This window comes from Triturus cristatus, chromosome 9 (genome assembly GCF_964204655.1).
Source record: "Triturus cristatus chromosome 9, aTriCri1.1, whole genome shotgun sequence".
In the NCBI taxonomy this organism is placed as follows: domain Eukaryota; kingdom Metazoa; phylum Chordata; class Amphibia; order Caudata; family Salamandridae; genus Triturus; species Triturus cristatus.
The window spans coordinates 701,781,202-701,799,956 of NC_140592.1; the positions used below are offsets into that span (position 1 = coordinate 701,781,202).

General features: G+C 43.4%; 1 protein-coding gene across 2 annotated transcripts in view; it reads left to right on the forward strand.

Annotated features, from left to right (window-relative positions):
- Positions 1–18,755, forward strand: part of SIPA1 (signal-induced proliferation-associated 1) — a 229,611-nt gene that overhangs the window by 157,619 nt on the left and 53,237 nt on the right. For both annotated transcript variants that reach the window (XM_085625838.1, XM_085625839.1), the window contains exons 5-7: positions 477–651; positions 6,434–6,537; positions 15,744–15,901. In XM_085625838.1, the coding sequence (XP_085481964.1) occupies positions 477–651; positions 6,434–6,537; positions 15,744–15,901 (437 nt within the window). The remainder of the gene's footprint in view (positions 1–476; positions 652–6,433; positions 6,538–15,743; positions 15,902–18,755) is intronic.

Here is an 18,755-nt window from a genome sequence, read left to right on the forward strand (position 1 = left end):
AAGACAACACGTTTGTTAACTGTATCCATTAATAAAAAAAAAAACGCACCGCAGGACATAAACATTTAATAAATACATATCAGTTATTTGATCCAGTGAGAGGAACTGGATGAAGCAAATAGTAGTTTTAAGGGTTGACTCACACGTCAATAACCAAAGCATTTGATTAATTGACTAATTCAGTGGCCACGCGGTTGACGTATTTAATGTATTTATCCAGATCTCGATGAGATTATGAAACATTCAGTAACAGAGCTATTGCCGTGAGAAGAGAGGTGCACATGATAGGTGTTGAATTAGGGGGGAATAGTATGACTATTGCTTGATATTCCTACAATAAGAAATCTCACTATGGGATCTGTGCATCGGCTTGCAGGTCCTTGCATGACCGGGCTGCGGACAACTCCTTCGATACCCAGTGTTCTTGGATCAACTTCATTTCAAAGTTGTTTACCACTCTTGATTCCCTCATTCAGCTGAGCTTCCAGCGGAAGATTGGGATCATGTACTGCAAGTCCGGCCAGAGCTCAGAGGAAGAGATGTACAACAACGAGCAGGCCGGGCCGGCCTTTGAGGAGTTCCTGCAACTATTGGGCGAAGAAGTGCGGCTGAAGGGCTTTGACAAGTACCGGGCACAACTGGACAACAAAAGTAAGTTATTCAGTAGCCTGCCAAGAGAGGAATCACTACAAGGGGCACAGAAAGCATGGCAAACCTGGCATGAGTAAACTCAACATGAGGGATGCTGTGCATGAGTAGACACAACAGATGGTGACCCTTTGTCAACTACAGCAGAGAGGCACACTGTCAGTCACAGCAGATCAGACACTTTGTCTGTTACAGCAGAGAGGCACTCTGTCAGTCACAGCAGATCAGACACTTTGTCTATTACAGCAGAGAGGCACACTGTCAGTCACAGTAGATCAGACACCTTGTCTATTACAGCAGAGAGGCACGCTGTCAGTCACAGCAGATCAGACATTTTGTCTGTTACAGCAGAGAGGCACGCTGTCAGTCACAGCAGATCAGACACCTTGTCTGTTACAGCAGAGAGGCACACTGTCAGTCACAGCAGATCAGACACTTTGTCTGTTACAGCAGAGAGGCACTCTGTCAGTCACAGCAGAGCAGACACCTTGTCTATTACAGCAGAGAGGCACACTGTCAGTCACAGCAGATCAGACACTTTGTCTGTTACAGCAGAGAGGCACACTGTCAGTCACAGCAGATCAGACACTTTGTCTGTTACAGCAGAGAGGCACACTGTCAGTCACAGCAGAGCAGACAGCATGTCTATTACAGCAGATGGAGGCACTGTCAGTCACAGCAGAGAGAGAGACATTTTCATAATTATGGCAAGGGACACTCATGGGTACTACAACAGAGAGAGAGAGATCAGTGCTAGTTACAAAAGAGAGACATTCTTCGGTGATTACAGCAGAGAAAGACAGTGTTTGGAGCCCTTCCAGCTGAGGGAGGCACAGTCAAGGCAATCACATCGAAGGGAGACATTGTCTGCACTATTGATACCAGGGGAAAGCACTGTTTGTAAAAAGTACAATTGTTACAGCTGTGGTACTGGAACCATTCCCACAGTGATGTTGCTGAAGTCAAGCTTTAAACATGCAATGAAGAGTACAACCATGGGTCTCGATTTTTGTGAAACTAGCGGCTGGGGGTCGAGGTCTCTGACACCCCTGCAACTCTATTTCCAACTAATAAAAACACTCCTTGTTTAATACATCAGAACTGTCATTTTCCAGGATAGTTGCATCACAGTGAGTGGGTAACTTAGTTTGTGATAATATTTGTGACGCAGTGTTTTTTGATGTGCTGTCTGTAGGCACTATTTGACAATTGTAGTCTGTACACGAAATAAGTGCAAAAATGTAACAGGGAAGAATTGCGTTAGAGATCAGACAATAGCTGAACATAGAACACTGAAAGAAATAAAATCCCAGAGATGACAGCGAGTTAGAAAATGATGCACAATCAACAAAAGCAGAACAGCAGAACCTCAAGAAAAACCCCGAGTCAGTGTAATAGCCGAACGTAGGCCTTGATCACAATCGAGCTGCAAAATGTAGGTGCAATAAGCAGGTGCACAGTTTGCACCCGATTCCAAGTTTCACGCCTCAGAATTATCTATAGCATGAAAATATTGCATGTCCTTTCCCTTTCCGAAGTGCGTAAACTTCACTTGTGCCCTCTATTCTGGCCTCTGTCACCAACTCATCCCTGAACTCCAGGCCTACAACCATGAATTTCAGAGAGTCCATTCTTCACCCACTGCTCAGGAAGTCTCATTCTGCTAATGGTTTCACTCTTACTATAGCCCAGAAATTTGTACGTAAGAGTCTTGAATGTGCTGAACTATAGCACTGAAGCAAAACTAACTACATTATATGTACCCTGCAAGCAGACTTCTGTCCCAGACCAGGATAAACATTATTGTTCGTCATGGGGGTTGGCTACCTTTCCACAACAAACAATCACATCTTTGTTGGCCACCTCCGGAACAGTCATACGTGAAACCTGGTGCGTCAGGAGCCTCGTGCAGCGCTGCAGAAGTTTCCATCTTTTGACGGCAACAGAAAAGTGAGTCAAATTATCCACCTTCCCATCGAAAGACACAGCAGTCACCGTCTAAGTTTCACAACAAAGTGTGGTTTGAAACATTTTGCTTTATTTGTATTAAATACAAAGGCTCACAAACAGGAGGTAAGCTCAGTTAAAGTCCATTGCAATACCTCATTAGCGGAGTTAACGTGTTAGTGAACACACAACTCTCACTTGTTTCTTCCTAAACAGTCCTGCATGCCTGCACCACCCCCATTTCTAGTTTCTCCTCAATGGACATTTAGCCCTTGTCATGCTAAAGAAATTCACCGCTCATCATCTGCACAACCCCAGGGAAAATAAGTCATATCCTTATCTTTCTTTGCCAAAATCTTTCTGCCCTCCTTTCAGTTTCTTCGCCATCTGTAGGAGGTCCTCCACTCTTTCTGAATCTCAGCAGATGCAATCCTTACTGACATGTGCCTCTATAAGTGAGACGGAAAAAGGCTAGGCATGCCTTCACCACCTTGTGCCGTGAACTTTTTTGAACTACCTTCAAAGCTTCGGTTCCTTTATAGTGTCTGGTGCCAGGTTAGGGAATAGTAGGATTCTCACCCCTTGATATTGAAGTTCTCTCTTCAGTTTTACAGCTGTCAACAGCCTATCTTCGTCCATCAATTCCTTTTTCTGGAAGATCAAGTTTGAGCACCCAACTCCCTCTTCTCTTGTAGCTTCTAAGCCGGTCGTAATCCGACAGCATTTGTTCATATATGGAGCATTCTTTTCTCTGTCAAGGTCCAGTGTGTATCTGGTTAGCATTAACGGTCAGCTGCCACTACGTGTCCCGGCACCTGAATATGACATTGCCACACATCTTTTCCAGGCTTTAAGGCCTGCTGCAGAAGGCTCTGTTTACCTTGATGATTCAACAACAATCCTATTTATTCCATCTGCTGCTCCACATGCACCATCTCACATAATGATCCTGGGATCTTAGCCACTCCAACATCTCCACCCCTGACAACACCCAGCGGCACCTCTGAACCCAGGCACCACAAGCAGAAGAAGCGATCTCAGGAATAGGTAGACTAAAAACCAATAAATCTCCAGGGCGAGGTGGGTTCACTGTGATGTTAAACACAACCTTTTGCAGAGTTCCAACCTCAATTCTTTCTCACCTAATCAACTCCGGCACCTTTCTAAAATTCATGATGGAAGCCATGATTAGTTATTCCCTAACCAGGCAAGGAGCTTACGTTATGAAGCTCATACAAGCCTATCTCATTATTAAATGTGGACACATAACTCTTCACAGATGTGCTGGCGGATGAATTAGGGACAGTTTTCCTGTGTGGGTTTGATCCAGATCAATCCGACGTGATACTGGGGAAGATTTGTAGTGACAGCACTAAAAATCCTGCATGTAATAGAGAACATACATCAAACGCGGATGAACCCTGTACTGATTTCGCTTAACACTGAAAAGGCCTTTGACTGGGTTAGCTGGCACTTCATGTATGAAACACTCAAAGCTTTTGGCGGTAGGCCTAGATTCCAGAGGTGGGTGTTGTCCAGCAATAATCAACCCACTGCCTCTGTCAGAGTTAATGGGTGCTGTTTGTGGCCCTTTGAGACTCTAAGAGAGGGACTAGACAGTGGTGCCCTCTGTCCCTACTGTTGTTTGCCCCCTCTATGGAGCGGGTGGCAGGGAGATTTCTAAGAGATTAACTCATTAAAAGGGTCAAAGCAGGGAGGGATGAATACAAACTGACTATGTATGCAGATGATGTTCAGATGTCTATAATAAATCCTGTCGACTCTATAACCCTTTGATTATATTGCTAGAAGACTATGACAGGCCATTCGTATTCCAGGTTAAAATGCAGAAATCACGAATACTGAACATTTCCTTTACAAGCGATCAGTTTCTGAGCTTAAGGTACCAAATAGCATTCCACCCGGCCATGAATCCATCCAACTATCATATCATCCGCTGTAACAAGCGATTAGGAAGGAGTTGTAATCTTGGAGTAGGGGCTAGGGAGCACTCTACTGTCTTGGTAAACTGGTGGCAGTCAAAACGACAATCCTGTGCAAAAAAGTATTTTTGATTTTCAACCCCTGCCACTAATCACACTCAAACTTTGGAAATCTGGACCATATTATATGGTCAGGAAGAAAGGCTAGAACTGTGAAACAGATATTACCTCAATCACCGAACAAAGGCGAATTGGGGTCACTGCCAAGTGGCACAACTGTGATTCCTAATAGAGTGAGGGAGAGCAGAGAAAGAGAAGGAATTGTGCTTTACACATCAGACCGTTGCAGGTACAAACTTCTGAAAGATAGGATGTTTGTGCAGACAATGTGATCGTCTGCACTGTGGTCACTAGGTATACACTGGATGTATGGGATTGCGTTACTAGAAAGCTGGAAAGTACATGCTTTCCCTCTCCTCTAGCACCCACTCTAGATAACCCCGACTTCGGCCCTGCGAAGGACTATAATGCCCTTATTGGGTGAAATGCAACCATCGAGTTAGGCTGCGTGAGCGGTTTGATGACATCAAACCCTTTGATACTATAAGGAAGGAACTGGGTTTGGTTGTATCATAGAAATATAGATGCTATCAGGTATGTATGTCACCTGGGCATTCAACAACTACTCGAACCCGACTCTAGCAGCACAGTTATACAATCTGAAAAATGTGTACTTTCAAACTGTGGAGATAAACAAGGTATCTGAGATGTATAATCACCTGATGAACTCGACTTGAATCGAAAAGTCACCTTGCCAGAGTTGATTGGGAAAAAATCTGGAGAGACTTCTCACCAAAGGTGAATGGGAGGAAATGTTTATTAGGAGGTACCCCACAACTAAGAGCTCGGCAGGAAAGAAGCAATTAGTAAAATCAGGCTATACTAGTATCATACCCCGGCAGACCTACTTGCATTTGATATTCGTACATCAGATGGTGGCTGGCGGGGATTTGGAGTCCAGGTACACTGGCGCCTCCTTTGGCAAAGTCCAAGGCTTCATTCCTCCTGGTAGCCAGCGCTAGATGCAATTGATAATATATTTGACACCTCCATCCTGAGATCCCCAGCATATATTTTACTGGGTCTACCCAACAGACACTTACCCCCTGTTCTCCTTACATGGAAAGCCGATAGCATTATCATGATGCACGGATCGACAACGTATCACTGCACCATGAGAGGGAACCAGGGTTCTAGAGTGCGAAGATTGGTCACAGAGGTTAATCGACTCACTGGAAATAGAAAAGATCGCCTCCATGCTGGAGCATAGCAAGGGAAGGTATGAAACTATTTGTGCACCCTTGTTAGGGTGCTTGTCCAGGGAGCTTACATGCCTTCGATTCTCAAGACTTATGAGAATTATTCAACCAAAGCGGTCTTTTTTTCTTTCAAGTATGATAGGGGCAAGTGTGAAAGAGAGAACGTTTTCATTAGTCTTGCAATCTCAACATAAGGAATAAATTCACCTGGTCTGACATTCATTTTCTCTGTTATATAATTCTAACCCAGCAACTGTGATTCCTTGGGTGTATGGTGGGGCTACGCAAGATGTTTAATGGTGAGACCTATCTGTGGATTGCTATCTCCTCGCTGGTCTCTGGATGTAGGCAAGTGTATGTGTAACTACCCGAATAGCTTTAATAATTCTGGGAAAGCCATTACCTGCTAAAAAGATTATTAGGGTATGTGCATTTAATCTTGTTGTCCTACCCCCATTTCTCATTTTCTTGTCTCACCTCTTCCGTTCCGTTCTCATCACCACTCCTTCTTTATCCTTGACCCCTTCGGTCTCCCACTGTCTATGCCGCTCTAACACTCTATTTCTATGCTTGCAGCGGACTCCACTGGAACACACTCCCTTTACACAAGGTACCAGGAATATGAGATAATGTTCCATGTCTCCACATTGCTACCTTACACTGCCAACAACCGACAGCAGGTGAGTCCAATGGTAGCCACATGCCCTGGTGTGAGAAGCACTTGCCTCAGATGTAGACCTGGGCGGAACTCGGAGAGTTTAACAATGGAGTGTTGTGTTGGCAAGATGTGTCTTGGGGTGACTGGCTGTCTCGATTGTTAATGAGAGAGCTTTTGGGTTCACAAAGCCTGCCTGGGGTTGGGTACTGATGTAATGGGATTGTGAAAATGTTTTTTGATGAAATGGGAAATCTTGACGTGGTGAGGATGGTCTTGAGTTGACAAGTTAAGTACTAGGACAACAAGGGTGCTAGATCTGTAAGGTTCAACAGGGATGAGTATACTCTTTATTTGCTATGAGACTATTAGAATGCCTGTAGGATTTGCGATTAGTTGAGGGGAGGAGGGTCTGTAAAGGTGAAAGGTTTAGTCTTGGATAAGGGTATTCTGCTTTTGCAACCAGTTAAGGTGAAAGCACAAAGGTAACTGCTGATTTTCTGGCTGGCATTGGAAACTCATCTTTTCTGAGTTTAACATTTTGTTTTTTCGTATTAGGAGTGTTGATGCTTCTGGAATTAAAACACTGTCTGAGAAAATGGATGAAGATGATAGTAATGAATTTAGATCGTTTGTGTTGCACTCAGAAGACTTGAGATGGTCAATGCTGCTGTTATGTTTCAGGGAGCTTCAGTACAATTCAGTGTAGAACTGCAGGAATGTGAATTGATGTATGCCTTCCCTAGGCAAGGAGATCTTCATTGCTACCCTAATTCCAGGTATTTCCACCTGTGTGATCTGACAATCGGTCATTTTTAGCTTTTTAGGTCGAGCCTAGAGCAGCGCTTGCGCTGCTGCTTGACTTTTAGTAAGGAACTTTTCAAAGTGCTACGCACAAGCTTTTCATGGCATAAAGCTTGCGTGCACGCTCGCGTGCCCGTGCGCAGCCGCCATCTGCCTTTCTTATCTCTTCCTCTGCATCGCTGGCCTAATTACTTTCACTTTCGCGGCCATTGCTTGTTTTTCTCCTGATGAGGTGGAGCGCACGCAGTTCGGGAGCCAACGGCGTTTTTTTTCCCCAGATCAGATAATACATTATATACATGCATGTAAAACAAAAGATAGTCTGGAGGAAATTAGGGGGTGCTCCGGTTTAATGTATTTGGCTTTTCGCCAGGGATACATTATCCAGCTCGAGGGGGAAGAACTCGGAGGGGACAAGAGGCCAAATTCTGACACAGCTATTCTACTAAACGTCTGGATTGTGTGTTCTCCTTTTTCCCTTTATTATATGTACTTTCCTGCTCTCTCGCTCGCTCCCACTTTCTCGCTCTCTCTAAAAGTCTCAACGTTCTTCTCTCGCCCAACCTTCCTGAAGCTGTAGCATTGTCTCTCTGAAGTTCTCTCGCGATAGCAGCATCTTTCTCTTTATACATCTCTGAATAAAACTCTATATCCCTCTTCCTCCCAAACTTTCTTTTCAGTTCTTTGTCTGTCTTGTGCCCTGCCCCTCTCTATAGACCTCTCCTCTCCAGCTTTCTCTAACGCGTCCTCGTTATCTTTAACATGGATGTCTCGTACATTCTCAGTTCCTCTAAATGCGTGTCTCTTTCCCAAAAGCTCTTACTCTTTTTTTTTCTCTTCCTTCATCTGCCTCTCAGTTCTCTTGACTGTTTTCTGTCTCTCTTTGTGTTTTTCCTACTATCCTTTCTCGTCCATCCACATATTTCTCTTTCCTCTGTCTCACTGCTGTCTCGTTTCTTTATCTATCTTTCATGTTTCTCTTTTTTCTTCTCTTTATTTTCTTTCGCTCGTTCCTCATCTCTTTCCCTTCTTACTCTTCCTTTCCTCAATCTCTTCATCTTTCTACTTTCGTTAGGTTTCTCTTTCCTTTTACCAATATCGGCTTCTTTTAATCGTGTTTTCATTTTCTTCGTTGATCAGGCACACTTCTCTAGAGCTCTTTCTTTATGTGGTTCCTCTTTTTGTCACCGCAGTTGTAGCCTTCACTCTCCCAATTTGTTGTCACTTTCTTTTAAATTTGTAACACCATGAATTTAAATAATATTTATAAGGTGCATCCTTTTGCATCTTTTTCCTTGCCCTGCCTAAAGCTAACTGTTAGCTGAACAGGAAATCTCCAGACATTAAATTCTGTGATGCTGGCACAAATCCTCAGCTTTTATGAAGACCTATCCCCCAAAACCCGCCATCTTCGTTGAATTTTCAGGAGTCTGGATTCATCATGGGAACATACAGCCAATAATATGTCAATTGGCTGTGTGTCTTAGTGCTTGGTTATGGCCTTGCAGTACTCTGGATGGTTTGCTTGTGGATGGTATACCAAAACCGGATTAATGGTGTACAGCTGTGTGAGATATGTCGCGCTGGAGGACTTGTCTACTATGTCCAAGGCTTAATGGTAAGCCACACTTAGATATCTTTAGGGTACCTTGCACTGTGATGGTTTTGAGACTGCATGGTGTGGGCAAATCTAAAATGTGTTTGTTACAGTGTTAGACTGTTTGTTGCCCTCTGTGATACATTAGTTATTTGAGCTTGCTGGCAAGTGTGTGGATTGTGAACTGGCATGTATAAAGTACAAACATAGCCAAACGTACAACAGGGCACGGTAGGGACGAAGCATATTGGTACTTGCTCATCTATGTGTGAAAATAATTAGGTGGTGCAAATGCATTTGAGTAAGGGAGTGGCAATATCCGAAACAAGGTCCAGAATATATCATACTTGAATGCTAGTAGGACAACCGATAATTCAGCCTCTATATAAGCTCTGACAAGATACATCAGCTCACAGAATTCCACTGATGTTGAAGTGTTCACTTTTTGAACGAAAGGATAGCCTTGGATGACTACCATGCCAGCATCAGACACTTTGACCACTTCCGCTTTGTCTGAAAAATGTAATACATTCTAGAGTTGCCTGGTTCAGTGGTTCCACCAAATATTGACTCTTTTAAAGTGCAGCATAGACTGGTCACCAAACTGGTGGTACATGTGTAAGACACTGCTCTAGAAGGCATGTCCTGGTTACCAGCACTCTACGTCACCTCTCTGAAAAATGTGCGTACAGACCATGTGCAACCAGTGGTACTGCCAGTTCTGCGGTTACCTTTGATGAACAAAAGGAAACCGTGTTGTCATTGTGATAGTTCATACGCAAGAGGCTATCAGAGTCCCTTACCTGTGCAAGTGCAGTTACTGCAAGAGCACCATCCACTCCGCCATAGTCTGACGTTCTGCCGATGCCCTTTGCATCCAAAACACACACACGCCACATTCTACAACACGTCCACATTGGATACCTAGATAACTATATAAACTTGCACCACACAATCTTCAGATTAGCTTCACCTCTTCCAAGCAGTGTTTTGTGCCCCCAACTACCCTAGAATGAGGAACTCCACATATTCTGACCCCTTTCTAGAGGATCACTCCTCCAAGCCCACAGTGGACCTAAGTGAAGAATACACAAGGGCCTTACCTTGGAACACCTATGCTGCATCATGTAAACACTCTGAGAGCTGCAAAGCGCTCTTTCTCAGGCCTTTCACTAGGAGGTGGAGACCCCTTCGACAAGGATCTGTTCTAATACGCCCACAGGTGCACCCTGTTATGTAATTACTCACCTACAAGCTGCAACGTATGCAGCGGAAAGAGCACTTTACCACATGGGGTATGGCGGCAAAGATCCTCCAACAACAGAGTATCTAGCCTTGAGCAGTCTCGAATAGTCAAGTTTTCACTGTCTTCTACTAAGTTGATTTTCAATAACCTGGATAGAAGAAGCAAAGAAGTCAACAGCAGAACACCCTGGAAAGCCAGAGAAGTGCTTATGAGTAGACTTAAGGGAATTTAAGTGAATTAGCCTGACCTGAGGCGGATTCATATGCATTGGTAACTGCTGGAAATCTTTCTAGGCTGCTGAGGGCTTCCGTATGGCCGTGCAGATAGTCTTAAACTCCAACCATAGTTGCTTTTGGGGAAATAGATTCTTGATGCACATACTTGTATGTAAGAGCTGTTTAACGTGGGGCCTCTGGTCAGGAAAACGTCAGTGGAGAAGTGTTGGCCACCATTAGATACAATAGCTCTATTGTGCCTCCACCGACAGCAAGCATGCCTTCTTGCATCCAATGATACATTTTGTTTAAACAGGCACTGAGAGCGGCCCTAGACTTGTTTCCCACCTCAAACTGAATGTCTAGTTGTGTATTGTCCGTGCAGAGGTGGAAATCTGGCATGAGAATCTGATTGGTCCCGCTAAGTCTGGCCTACCCCCTTGAACAAGAGGGAGGTTATGGCCAATCACTGATGGACCATGTAACTAAGCTTGGCGGCCTAGAAGAAAAACAAGCATTGGCATAGCCAATAGGTCTCGCTTTTGGGACCTTATATGTATTTAGTAATACAGCACAATATCCTTGGTGCAACAACATCAACTGTTGCATGGCTAAGCACTTTTAAGGTCCCAAAGGCGAGACCTATTGGCTATGCCAATGCTTGTTACAATTGAAGGGGGCATTGTTTGAGAGTATGGTTCTTTTGTGATTTTACTGTGGACTTCTGTTGTAGTAGTGGTGGGTAGAAACTCCACCAAACATGCTAGAATATTCAGCCGACCGCCATTTTGATAGGTTAGCGGTCTAGTCCCCATGAGAAAGGGCTATAAAGATGTGGACGATGCACTGCCGCACCAAAGGCAAGCCGGTCTGCGACCAAACGGGACCAGGGGCCAGGAACCCTTTCGGCTCTAGTACAGATTGACAGGTAAACACTTATTCTCGTGAAATGCTTATAAAATTTAACAATCTCTGTTATAATGACTCATTGTGATGGAAAGGTTTTCCTGCCTTTACATGAGGGCCTTTCTCCTGCCTCAAATGCAAATGGGACTGATGGGCAGTTGAGAAGCTTTTTGGGTACAGGCTATTGCCCGCTACAGAGACTACCTTAAATTGTCTACATTTTAATGCCAGGTCGCTGCCGAAACATTGCATTGAGATCTGGGAGTTTATCTCAGACTTGGACCCTGATTTGGTATTCATCACCGAAACCTAGCTGAAGGCATCTACTCTACCAGAAATTTTGGCAGCTATTCCTGCAGGTTATAAGATGTTGAGTTGTGACAGGAGTACCGCCCAAGAGGGGGTATAGCCATTATTTAGAGAGAATCCCCCACATGCTGAGTATAACTTAAGTCCATGTCTAAGAGCTGGGAGATTTTAGCCTTCCAGCTCAGCCACAAAGACCGACAGTGTTTTGGAGGTATGGTTCTCTATAGACCTCCCGGTTATGTTCCCCACCTGACCAGTGATCTTCTTGCCCAGTTAACCGAATTAAGTGTAAAGTATGATCACTATTTAGTCATTGGAGATTTGAACTTGCATTTTGAAAAGAAAGGTGAAGATGTGGTCTGCATGCAACTGGAGAAGGATAGGAGTATACTTGACTGAAACAATGGATCAGTGGCCCCAGGCATAGAGCAGGCCATACCTTAGGTATTTTATTCTCCAATATTCAGACCATACGAATTTCGGACACCGTTCCATTAATTTGGATGGACCATTTTTTAATAACATTTTCTGTCATACTCCTTAATGGAAAACAACATCTGGTAGAGTCCTCTTCAATCCCAAAGAGACCTTGGAGTCACATAACTGAGGATACTTTCTCCAACCACTTTATTCCTCCCTCCCTCGAATAGTAAGGAGTAGCCTCTCCGCAAACAGATCGAATCTTTAAACGTGGTGATTTTAAGCTCATTGGATAAATGCGCTCCTTTGAAAATCCAAAAATGTTTTAAAAGCCAGCCTTCTGAAAAATGGGATGCTTCGGAAATCAGAATAATAAAAAGGAAATGTAAAAACCGGGAACAGAAGTGAAGGTGTTCGAGAATTGAAATAGATCTCCTAAAATTTAAAGAACTGAACAAATATCGTAAAGCGCTTAGGAGAGCCAAAAAGTACTATTTTATTAATAGAATTGAGGAAAATAGCAGTTCTTTGAAAGAACTATTTAAAATTGTGAAGCAACTCACTCAGCCCACTTGTTTGTCCCAATCAACTCCCAATATGGAAGTTCATTGTGAGGCAATAGGAAATTAATTCACTGATAAAATTAGGAAGATATACTCATTTTTGAGCTGATGATAGAGGTCAAATCCGGCTCTCCCCTGGATCACTGCCCACATTTTAGCTATCCTCGGTTAGCCACTACTATGCCCCCATTTTACTCAAATTTTTAACCAATCCCTTGTAGAGGCAACTTATCCACAAGTTTGTAAAGAAGCAACACTATTACCTCTAGCAAAAAAACCTGGAATTGATGCTTCCATTCTTGCTAACTATCGGTCGATCTCTCTTCTCCCATTTATTTCAAACATGTTGAAAAAACTGACGAATAAGCAACTAACTAACTTTTTGAAATGCAGCCATTTATTGGATCCTTCATAGACTGGTTTTTGAGCAAACAATAGCACCAAGTAAACACTGTTAGCTGTATTGGATGATATTAGATTGGTAGTTGATCAAGGGGAAGGCCGCTGCCCTGATCCTACTAGATCTTTCAGCCGAATTCGATAGTGTTTCACACCGCATGCTGATTAACAAACGTTTTGATTTTGGCATTCATTCCACAGCCCTTCATTTGTTTGGCTTCTTTCTATAGAACAGATCAAACACATTCATCTGGGTACTCTGGGATCTCGCTTTCACCAATCTGAATGTGGGGTCCCACAAGGATCCTCTGAGTCCTACCCATTTTAATGTTTATGCGGCCCTACCAGCCAAAATTGTGAGGAAATGGGGCTTTAAGGTCTGCTCTTACGCTGATGATATGCATCTGAATATTTCTCTGGGTAGGACATGGTGTAATTCAAGGCAATCTACATGGGCGCCTCACCGAAGTGGTAGGATGGATTACCAGTCATTGTCGAAAACATAATACCGACAAAACGGAGATCCTGCTGTTTGGTGGGGCCTACTTTATTTGGGAAGCCTCTTGGTGGCCAGAAACTTTGGACAATATGCCCACTCCAAAGAAATCAGCGAGGAATCTTGGAATCATCATTGCCGACCCCCTTTCAGTGCAGGAACACGTTAAAGTTACCTGCTGGAAATGTTTTGGAATCCTCAAATTGCTGACAAGGTTATTTAAGTGGTTGCTATTAGCTTGGCTGAAAACCATCGTCGAGGCTTTGATCACCGAGCGCCTGGACTGTGGTAATGCCGTCTTTGTGGGCATACCAGATTACCTGTTTTCAAGATTGCAGGTGATTAAGAATGCCGCAGCCAGGCAAATCTGCAACATGGACAGATTTGGCTCCGCTTCGGTATGTTTGTACTCTTTACGTTGGCTACCAATGTGGAAAAGAGCTGGTTTCAAACTCCTATGATATACTCATAAAGCCTTGCATAACAAAATTCTACAGGCCAAAGTGGAATTTTACCAACCATCTCGCGATTTGAGATTTTGCAATCTAGCTTTAGTGAAAGCAATCCGAATAAAGAAAGCTAGAACAGGAGGTCGCTCTTTTTTGTATTAGGCTGCAGCCCAGTGGAATTTGCTATTCCTGAATCTTTGCCTTACAGAGAAACATATATGGCTTAGAAAGAAACTGAAAACCTGGTTATTCTCAAGTTAGTGCTTTTCTGCATATAATACTTCTTATGAAGTTCTCTCAGCTGAACGTTAGGGAGTCGTACAGCTCCGTGATACCCCTAGGGGATGAGTGTCGCGCTTTATAAATATTTAAAATAATTAAATAAAAAATGTAGACGGCAATAAGGAATGCCCAGAATGGTGCAGGAAGACACAAGAAGGCCTCTCTTGAAAATGGAGATCTCTGGTCTGCAGTTGGACTCTTTGTTTAAGGATTGACTCTTGCAGGCCCTCTTTGCCTGACAGAGGAAATGAGAATGAAAGGAAAACTTGTAGTAACAAAGTGAGTGGTGAGTGGGTGTTAAACAGTCAGAGGATCAATGGACATGTGTGCACCCATACTTTCCCAGATACAGCTTCTGTAGGGGGTAAGTATCAGTTATTACCTAACAGATGCATTAGGTGCTGTGCAACAGGTAGCAGTGTAATGTCGGATCAGGAATAAAACTCCCCGGTCTTCAGCGGGCCACAATGAGGTCTGCAAGAGGCCATGGGGCTGTGTTTAAATTGGAATCTAACTGCACCACTAATGCAGATACCTCTAAGTCAGTCTGCACTCGCAGTCGCAATTTAGTCAAGTAGGTTTCTCGGACTAGAAATTACAACTCTTATTAGTGATAGTAGGGGGCATAAGCACTAGTGCTTATTCTGGTACGACAGCAGAGAGGACAATGTATTCACTTTGGGAAAAATGTTTCCCTAGGATGGGTTTGGAGACGGAGGATGGGGTGGCAAGGAGGATCTTGCATTGGTAGGATGAATTTGGTTGGTGTGTTTGCTTACTAACAAGTGCTTGGGTTGTATGAAAGGTGAAATATTTGTGCGGAGAGTCTTAGGATGGTGCAATAGATCTTTGAATTGTATGAGTGTATGAGATTTGTGAGGGTGTCTTGTTATGATTAGGGGTGTCTGAAATTTGTGTGATTTCCTATTTATTAATTGCATGAAATTCTGTAAAAATTATGTGTAACCAGCATTAACTGCTATATTTTAGTGTGGAATGCATCCTTGCATCCATTTTGGTTTCGAGGGATTATTTTCGTGCCCCCAAAAAATTGTGCAGGAATCGTAAGTGCTGTAAACAACAGCCACTAGCATTCAGGTCGTTTACATCGTTCCCATGCTAAAATTATGCAGGGAAAATAGTGTAATTACACAATGTAGCATAATGGTGTTATTTGGGGAATCTCACTCAACAAGCAAAATTTGAGAAATCACGCAATATTACACCAGCATCATTAAATTTCACCCGGCCCGGTCCTCCTTATAATTAGGAGGTGGGTCTAGTTGGGAGAGGGCTTGGGTTGGTGACGTAGTCTTGGTATACTGAAGGAGGGTTTTGTTGCGGAAGGTTTCATGGTTTGGTTAGGAGGGTCTTTGGTGAGAAGGATAGTTTTGGGATGGCGAGAGAGTTGGTTGGACTAGAGGGCCTTTTGTTGGACAGGAGAACTGTGGATGGGTTGGAAATGGGGTCTTCTGCAGAGATGCTAATAGTCTCTGGCTGTCTAATAGTTCTCTTTCTTCCGCTTCTTCTCACTCATGAGGACAGCTGCTAAGAAAACGCCACATTGGCAACGACATTGTCACCATCGTCTTCCAGGAGCCAGGAGCTCTGCCCTTCACGCCCAAGACTATCCGCTCACACTTCCAGCACGTCTTCATCATCGTGCGAGCCCGCCATCCCTGCACTGAGCATGCATCTTACAGGTGAGGAGGTTAAGGTGGCCACGAATTCATGGGGATGAGCTGGGGCAGGCTTGAAAATCTTGTCTAGACACAGAGGTGTGTTGCATACTGTTTTCAAAGTAATCAAGGAATATAACACGACTAGGGAATGCATGTTATATGCGTGTGATTTAATTCTAGTTGACGAATTATACCAGTAAAGACACAGTTTATGAAGATTATACACACACTGTTTTTCCCTTGGTACTTTCTAGTAGGTGTTAATTTATCCCCAACTCAAAAAGTAATTCTTCTGAGTATTTGATTGTCCTCAGAAGAATTTAAGTTTCAGTTAGCCTTGCAGGGATTCTGGTGAATGTTCAGTAGACAGGAAGAAGGCCTTTGTAGCTGGTGCACACCCAACTGAGCAGTCTTTCCAAAAAAAGGAACCCGTGACGCGTAGGTTAGCCTAGATCCTTCCCAGCAGACACATAAACCCACTAAGGGCTCTTACCTGAATTTACACCTGTGACCTTCAGATTAAAGGATATTGTTTCAGACCCCAGGATGGGCAGCTTGTGCTGAAGGACTACAACAATAATAAATCTAGACAACAAATCCCACGGGCAGTCTGTTGGAAGCGCTTTCTCGAAAAGCTGGACTACTGAAAACTGGTGGTTACCAAATCATAGCACAAGGACTAATTTGACTTTCTAGTTCTCCGCGTTGACGTCAACAGCATCCCCGTAAAGTATGCTTAACTTCACTTTCCACACAGGGCTGTGTAACAGTCATACTAACAACCTGAGCTATATTACCAGTACTGGAAGCTGGGGCCTGTTGGAAAAGACCTTCTCAGCACACACATTATCAGCGCATAGAACTGACCAACAGATACAGCCATGAAGATAGCACAGTGGGTCAGAGCTCATAATAAAGATGCCTGTGGGCAACTTCAAGGTCTGTGGTTGAGATTTGATTGTGCCTGAGCCTGTCATGGTACATAAAATGAATTCCACATAGTAAGTTAATTAAAACCCCTATGTTTACAGTACTATAAAAATAAAGTACAACTGGGGATCTGTACACTCACCTGGTGACGTTATAGACTCCAACTCTGCCCGAGCTTAGCCCTAGTCCTCGACATTGGAAAAGTAGTGGAGTTGGTGGAGTTACATACATGTATGTTGGGCGGGTACGCGAGAGAGACCTGGTATACCAGCTCTCAGCTACCCTTCCTGTTCTTAATCCGCTTCTGTTCATTTCATGCCTGCATGGAGGAGCTAAGTGACGAGGGGTTGAGCTGAGAAGTGATGAACGTTGCTATTTGTTAATCAAAATGAGTGCAAAATGCTGGTTAGATCTTGAGGGGACTAGCCAAGATTTTACGCAACATTTTTAAGTGACCCTCATTTGGATGGTTCAATTCCAATTTGGATCACTGAAATGGGGAGAGGGAATGAACTGGGGGGGGTCGCAGTTAGAAGGCAGTTCCTTTTTGCTGAAAACTGGCTGACCAGTATTTTACACTAATTTGTAATGAAAATATGAGCATTCCCTGCTCTCTCATTATCCCTTCCCTTCAACGTACTTCAGTAGACAGTTCAAGTGTGACCAACACGTTGATGCCAGAGAAGATATCCCTCATTAAAACTCTGAAAGGTTGAGGACTAAGTGGCAAGAAGTGGAAGCGTATGATGAGTGGAAAAAGTGGCGGGACTGTGGATGGTGAGCGTTGGCCTAGAGCGCTGTTGGTGGATTGGGTGGTCTGGGCCTGTTGGGGATGTTTTTCCTGTCTGCTGAGATATGTTTACTTGTGAAGACCTGTACATTCTGCATGTACTTCATGTACAGTACTAAAACCTATAAGTTATTTTTAGATGTGCCGTGTATATGTTAAATAAATAACGTGGTGCTTTGCTAATTTCCGTGATTTCTTAGATGGTCATGGAACATTAGAGCGAGAAACCTGAGCATTAATCCCTAAACAACCTAAGCACCAAAGTGGCGCTTGTTTTCTAGCACAAGCACTTTCCCCTTTATAGGCACAATCTATGTACAAATTTCAATTCCTTTTAATGATCCTGTTTTTAAATGTCTTTTTTAACCAATTTTTTAATGTACATTGTTCCTAAAAAAAAATGTGTATCTTGGAGAATTGTAATTATCTATTTGGGACTGTATTGCTTTTAAGATATTTTTTTATCGAAATAAAGCTCATATTGATTGATAATCTTTGTAGAAAAAATTTGAAAAGTTATGATAAACTGGGATTTTTTCAGATATAAATGCCATACCACTCATCCACTTACGTGCTCTATAGGTGAGGAGAAAGACAGTCGGTGAGAGGGGATTCAGAACAGGCGTGGAATGAGGGACACCATGTACATAGCAGACAACACAGAGGACAGGGTGAGGGAGGAGCACCGTGTGCTAGATTCATTGTGAACACAGAAAGCTAGAGACCTCAGGTGACAGAAGGTGATAGGGGTCACATAAGCACGGTGTACAATGAACACCTGGGGACGCTTCAGCAGTCAGCAAACGGAATTGGCTAGACATAGATGGGTAGAACCAATCTGGGACTTGCATCTCCTTTCTTTGGCTCTTGATAGGATACTACACTTGCCACAGGATACAGGCTACCTCTCTTAGAGGGAATGGGCAGATTTTTAGGTGAGCCTGTATTTGCAGTGAGTTTAAACAAGTAACCTGGAAAGCATTCATTTTACCTGCTATTCCTTGAATTTGTTAATTTGTTAGGTTTATGAGCCTCAGACACTCTCCTCTGCCCCTAAACTGTGCACACCACTCCTTGATTTCTAAAATTATCTTTAATGTCCATGTTCTTCGGACACATTTATGCAAAACTGAGAAAACTGCCATTTACATGTCC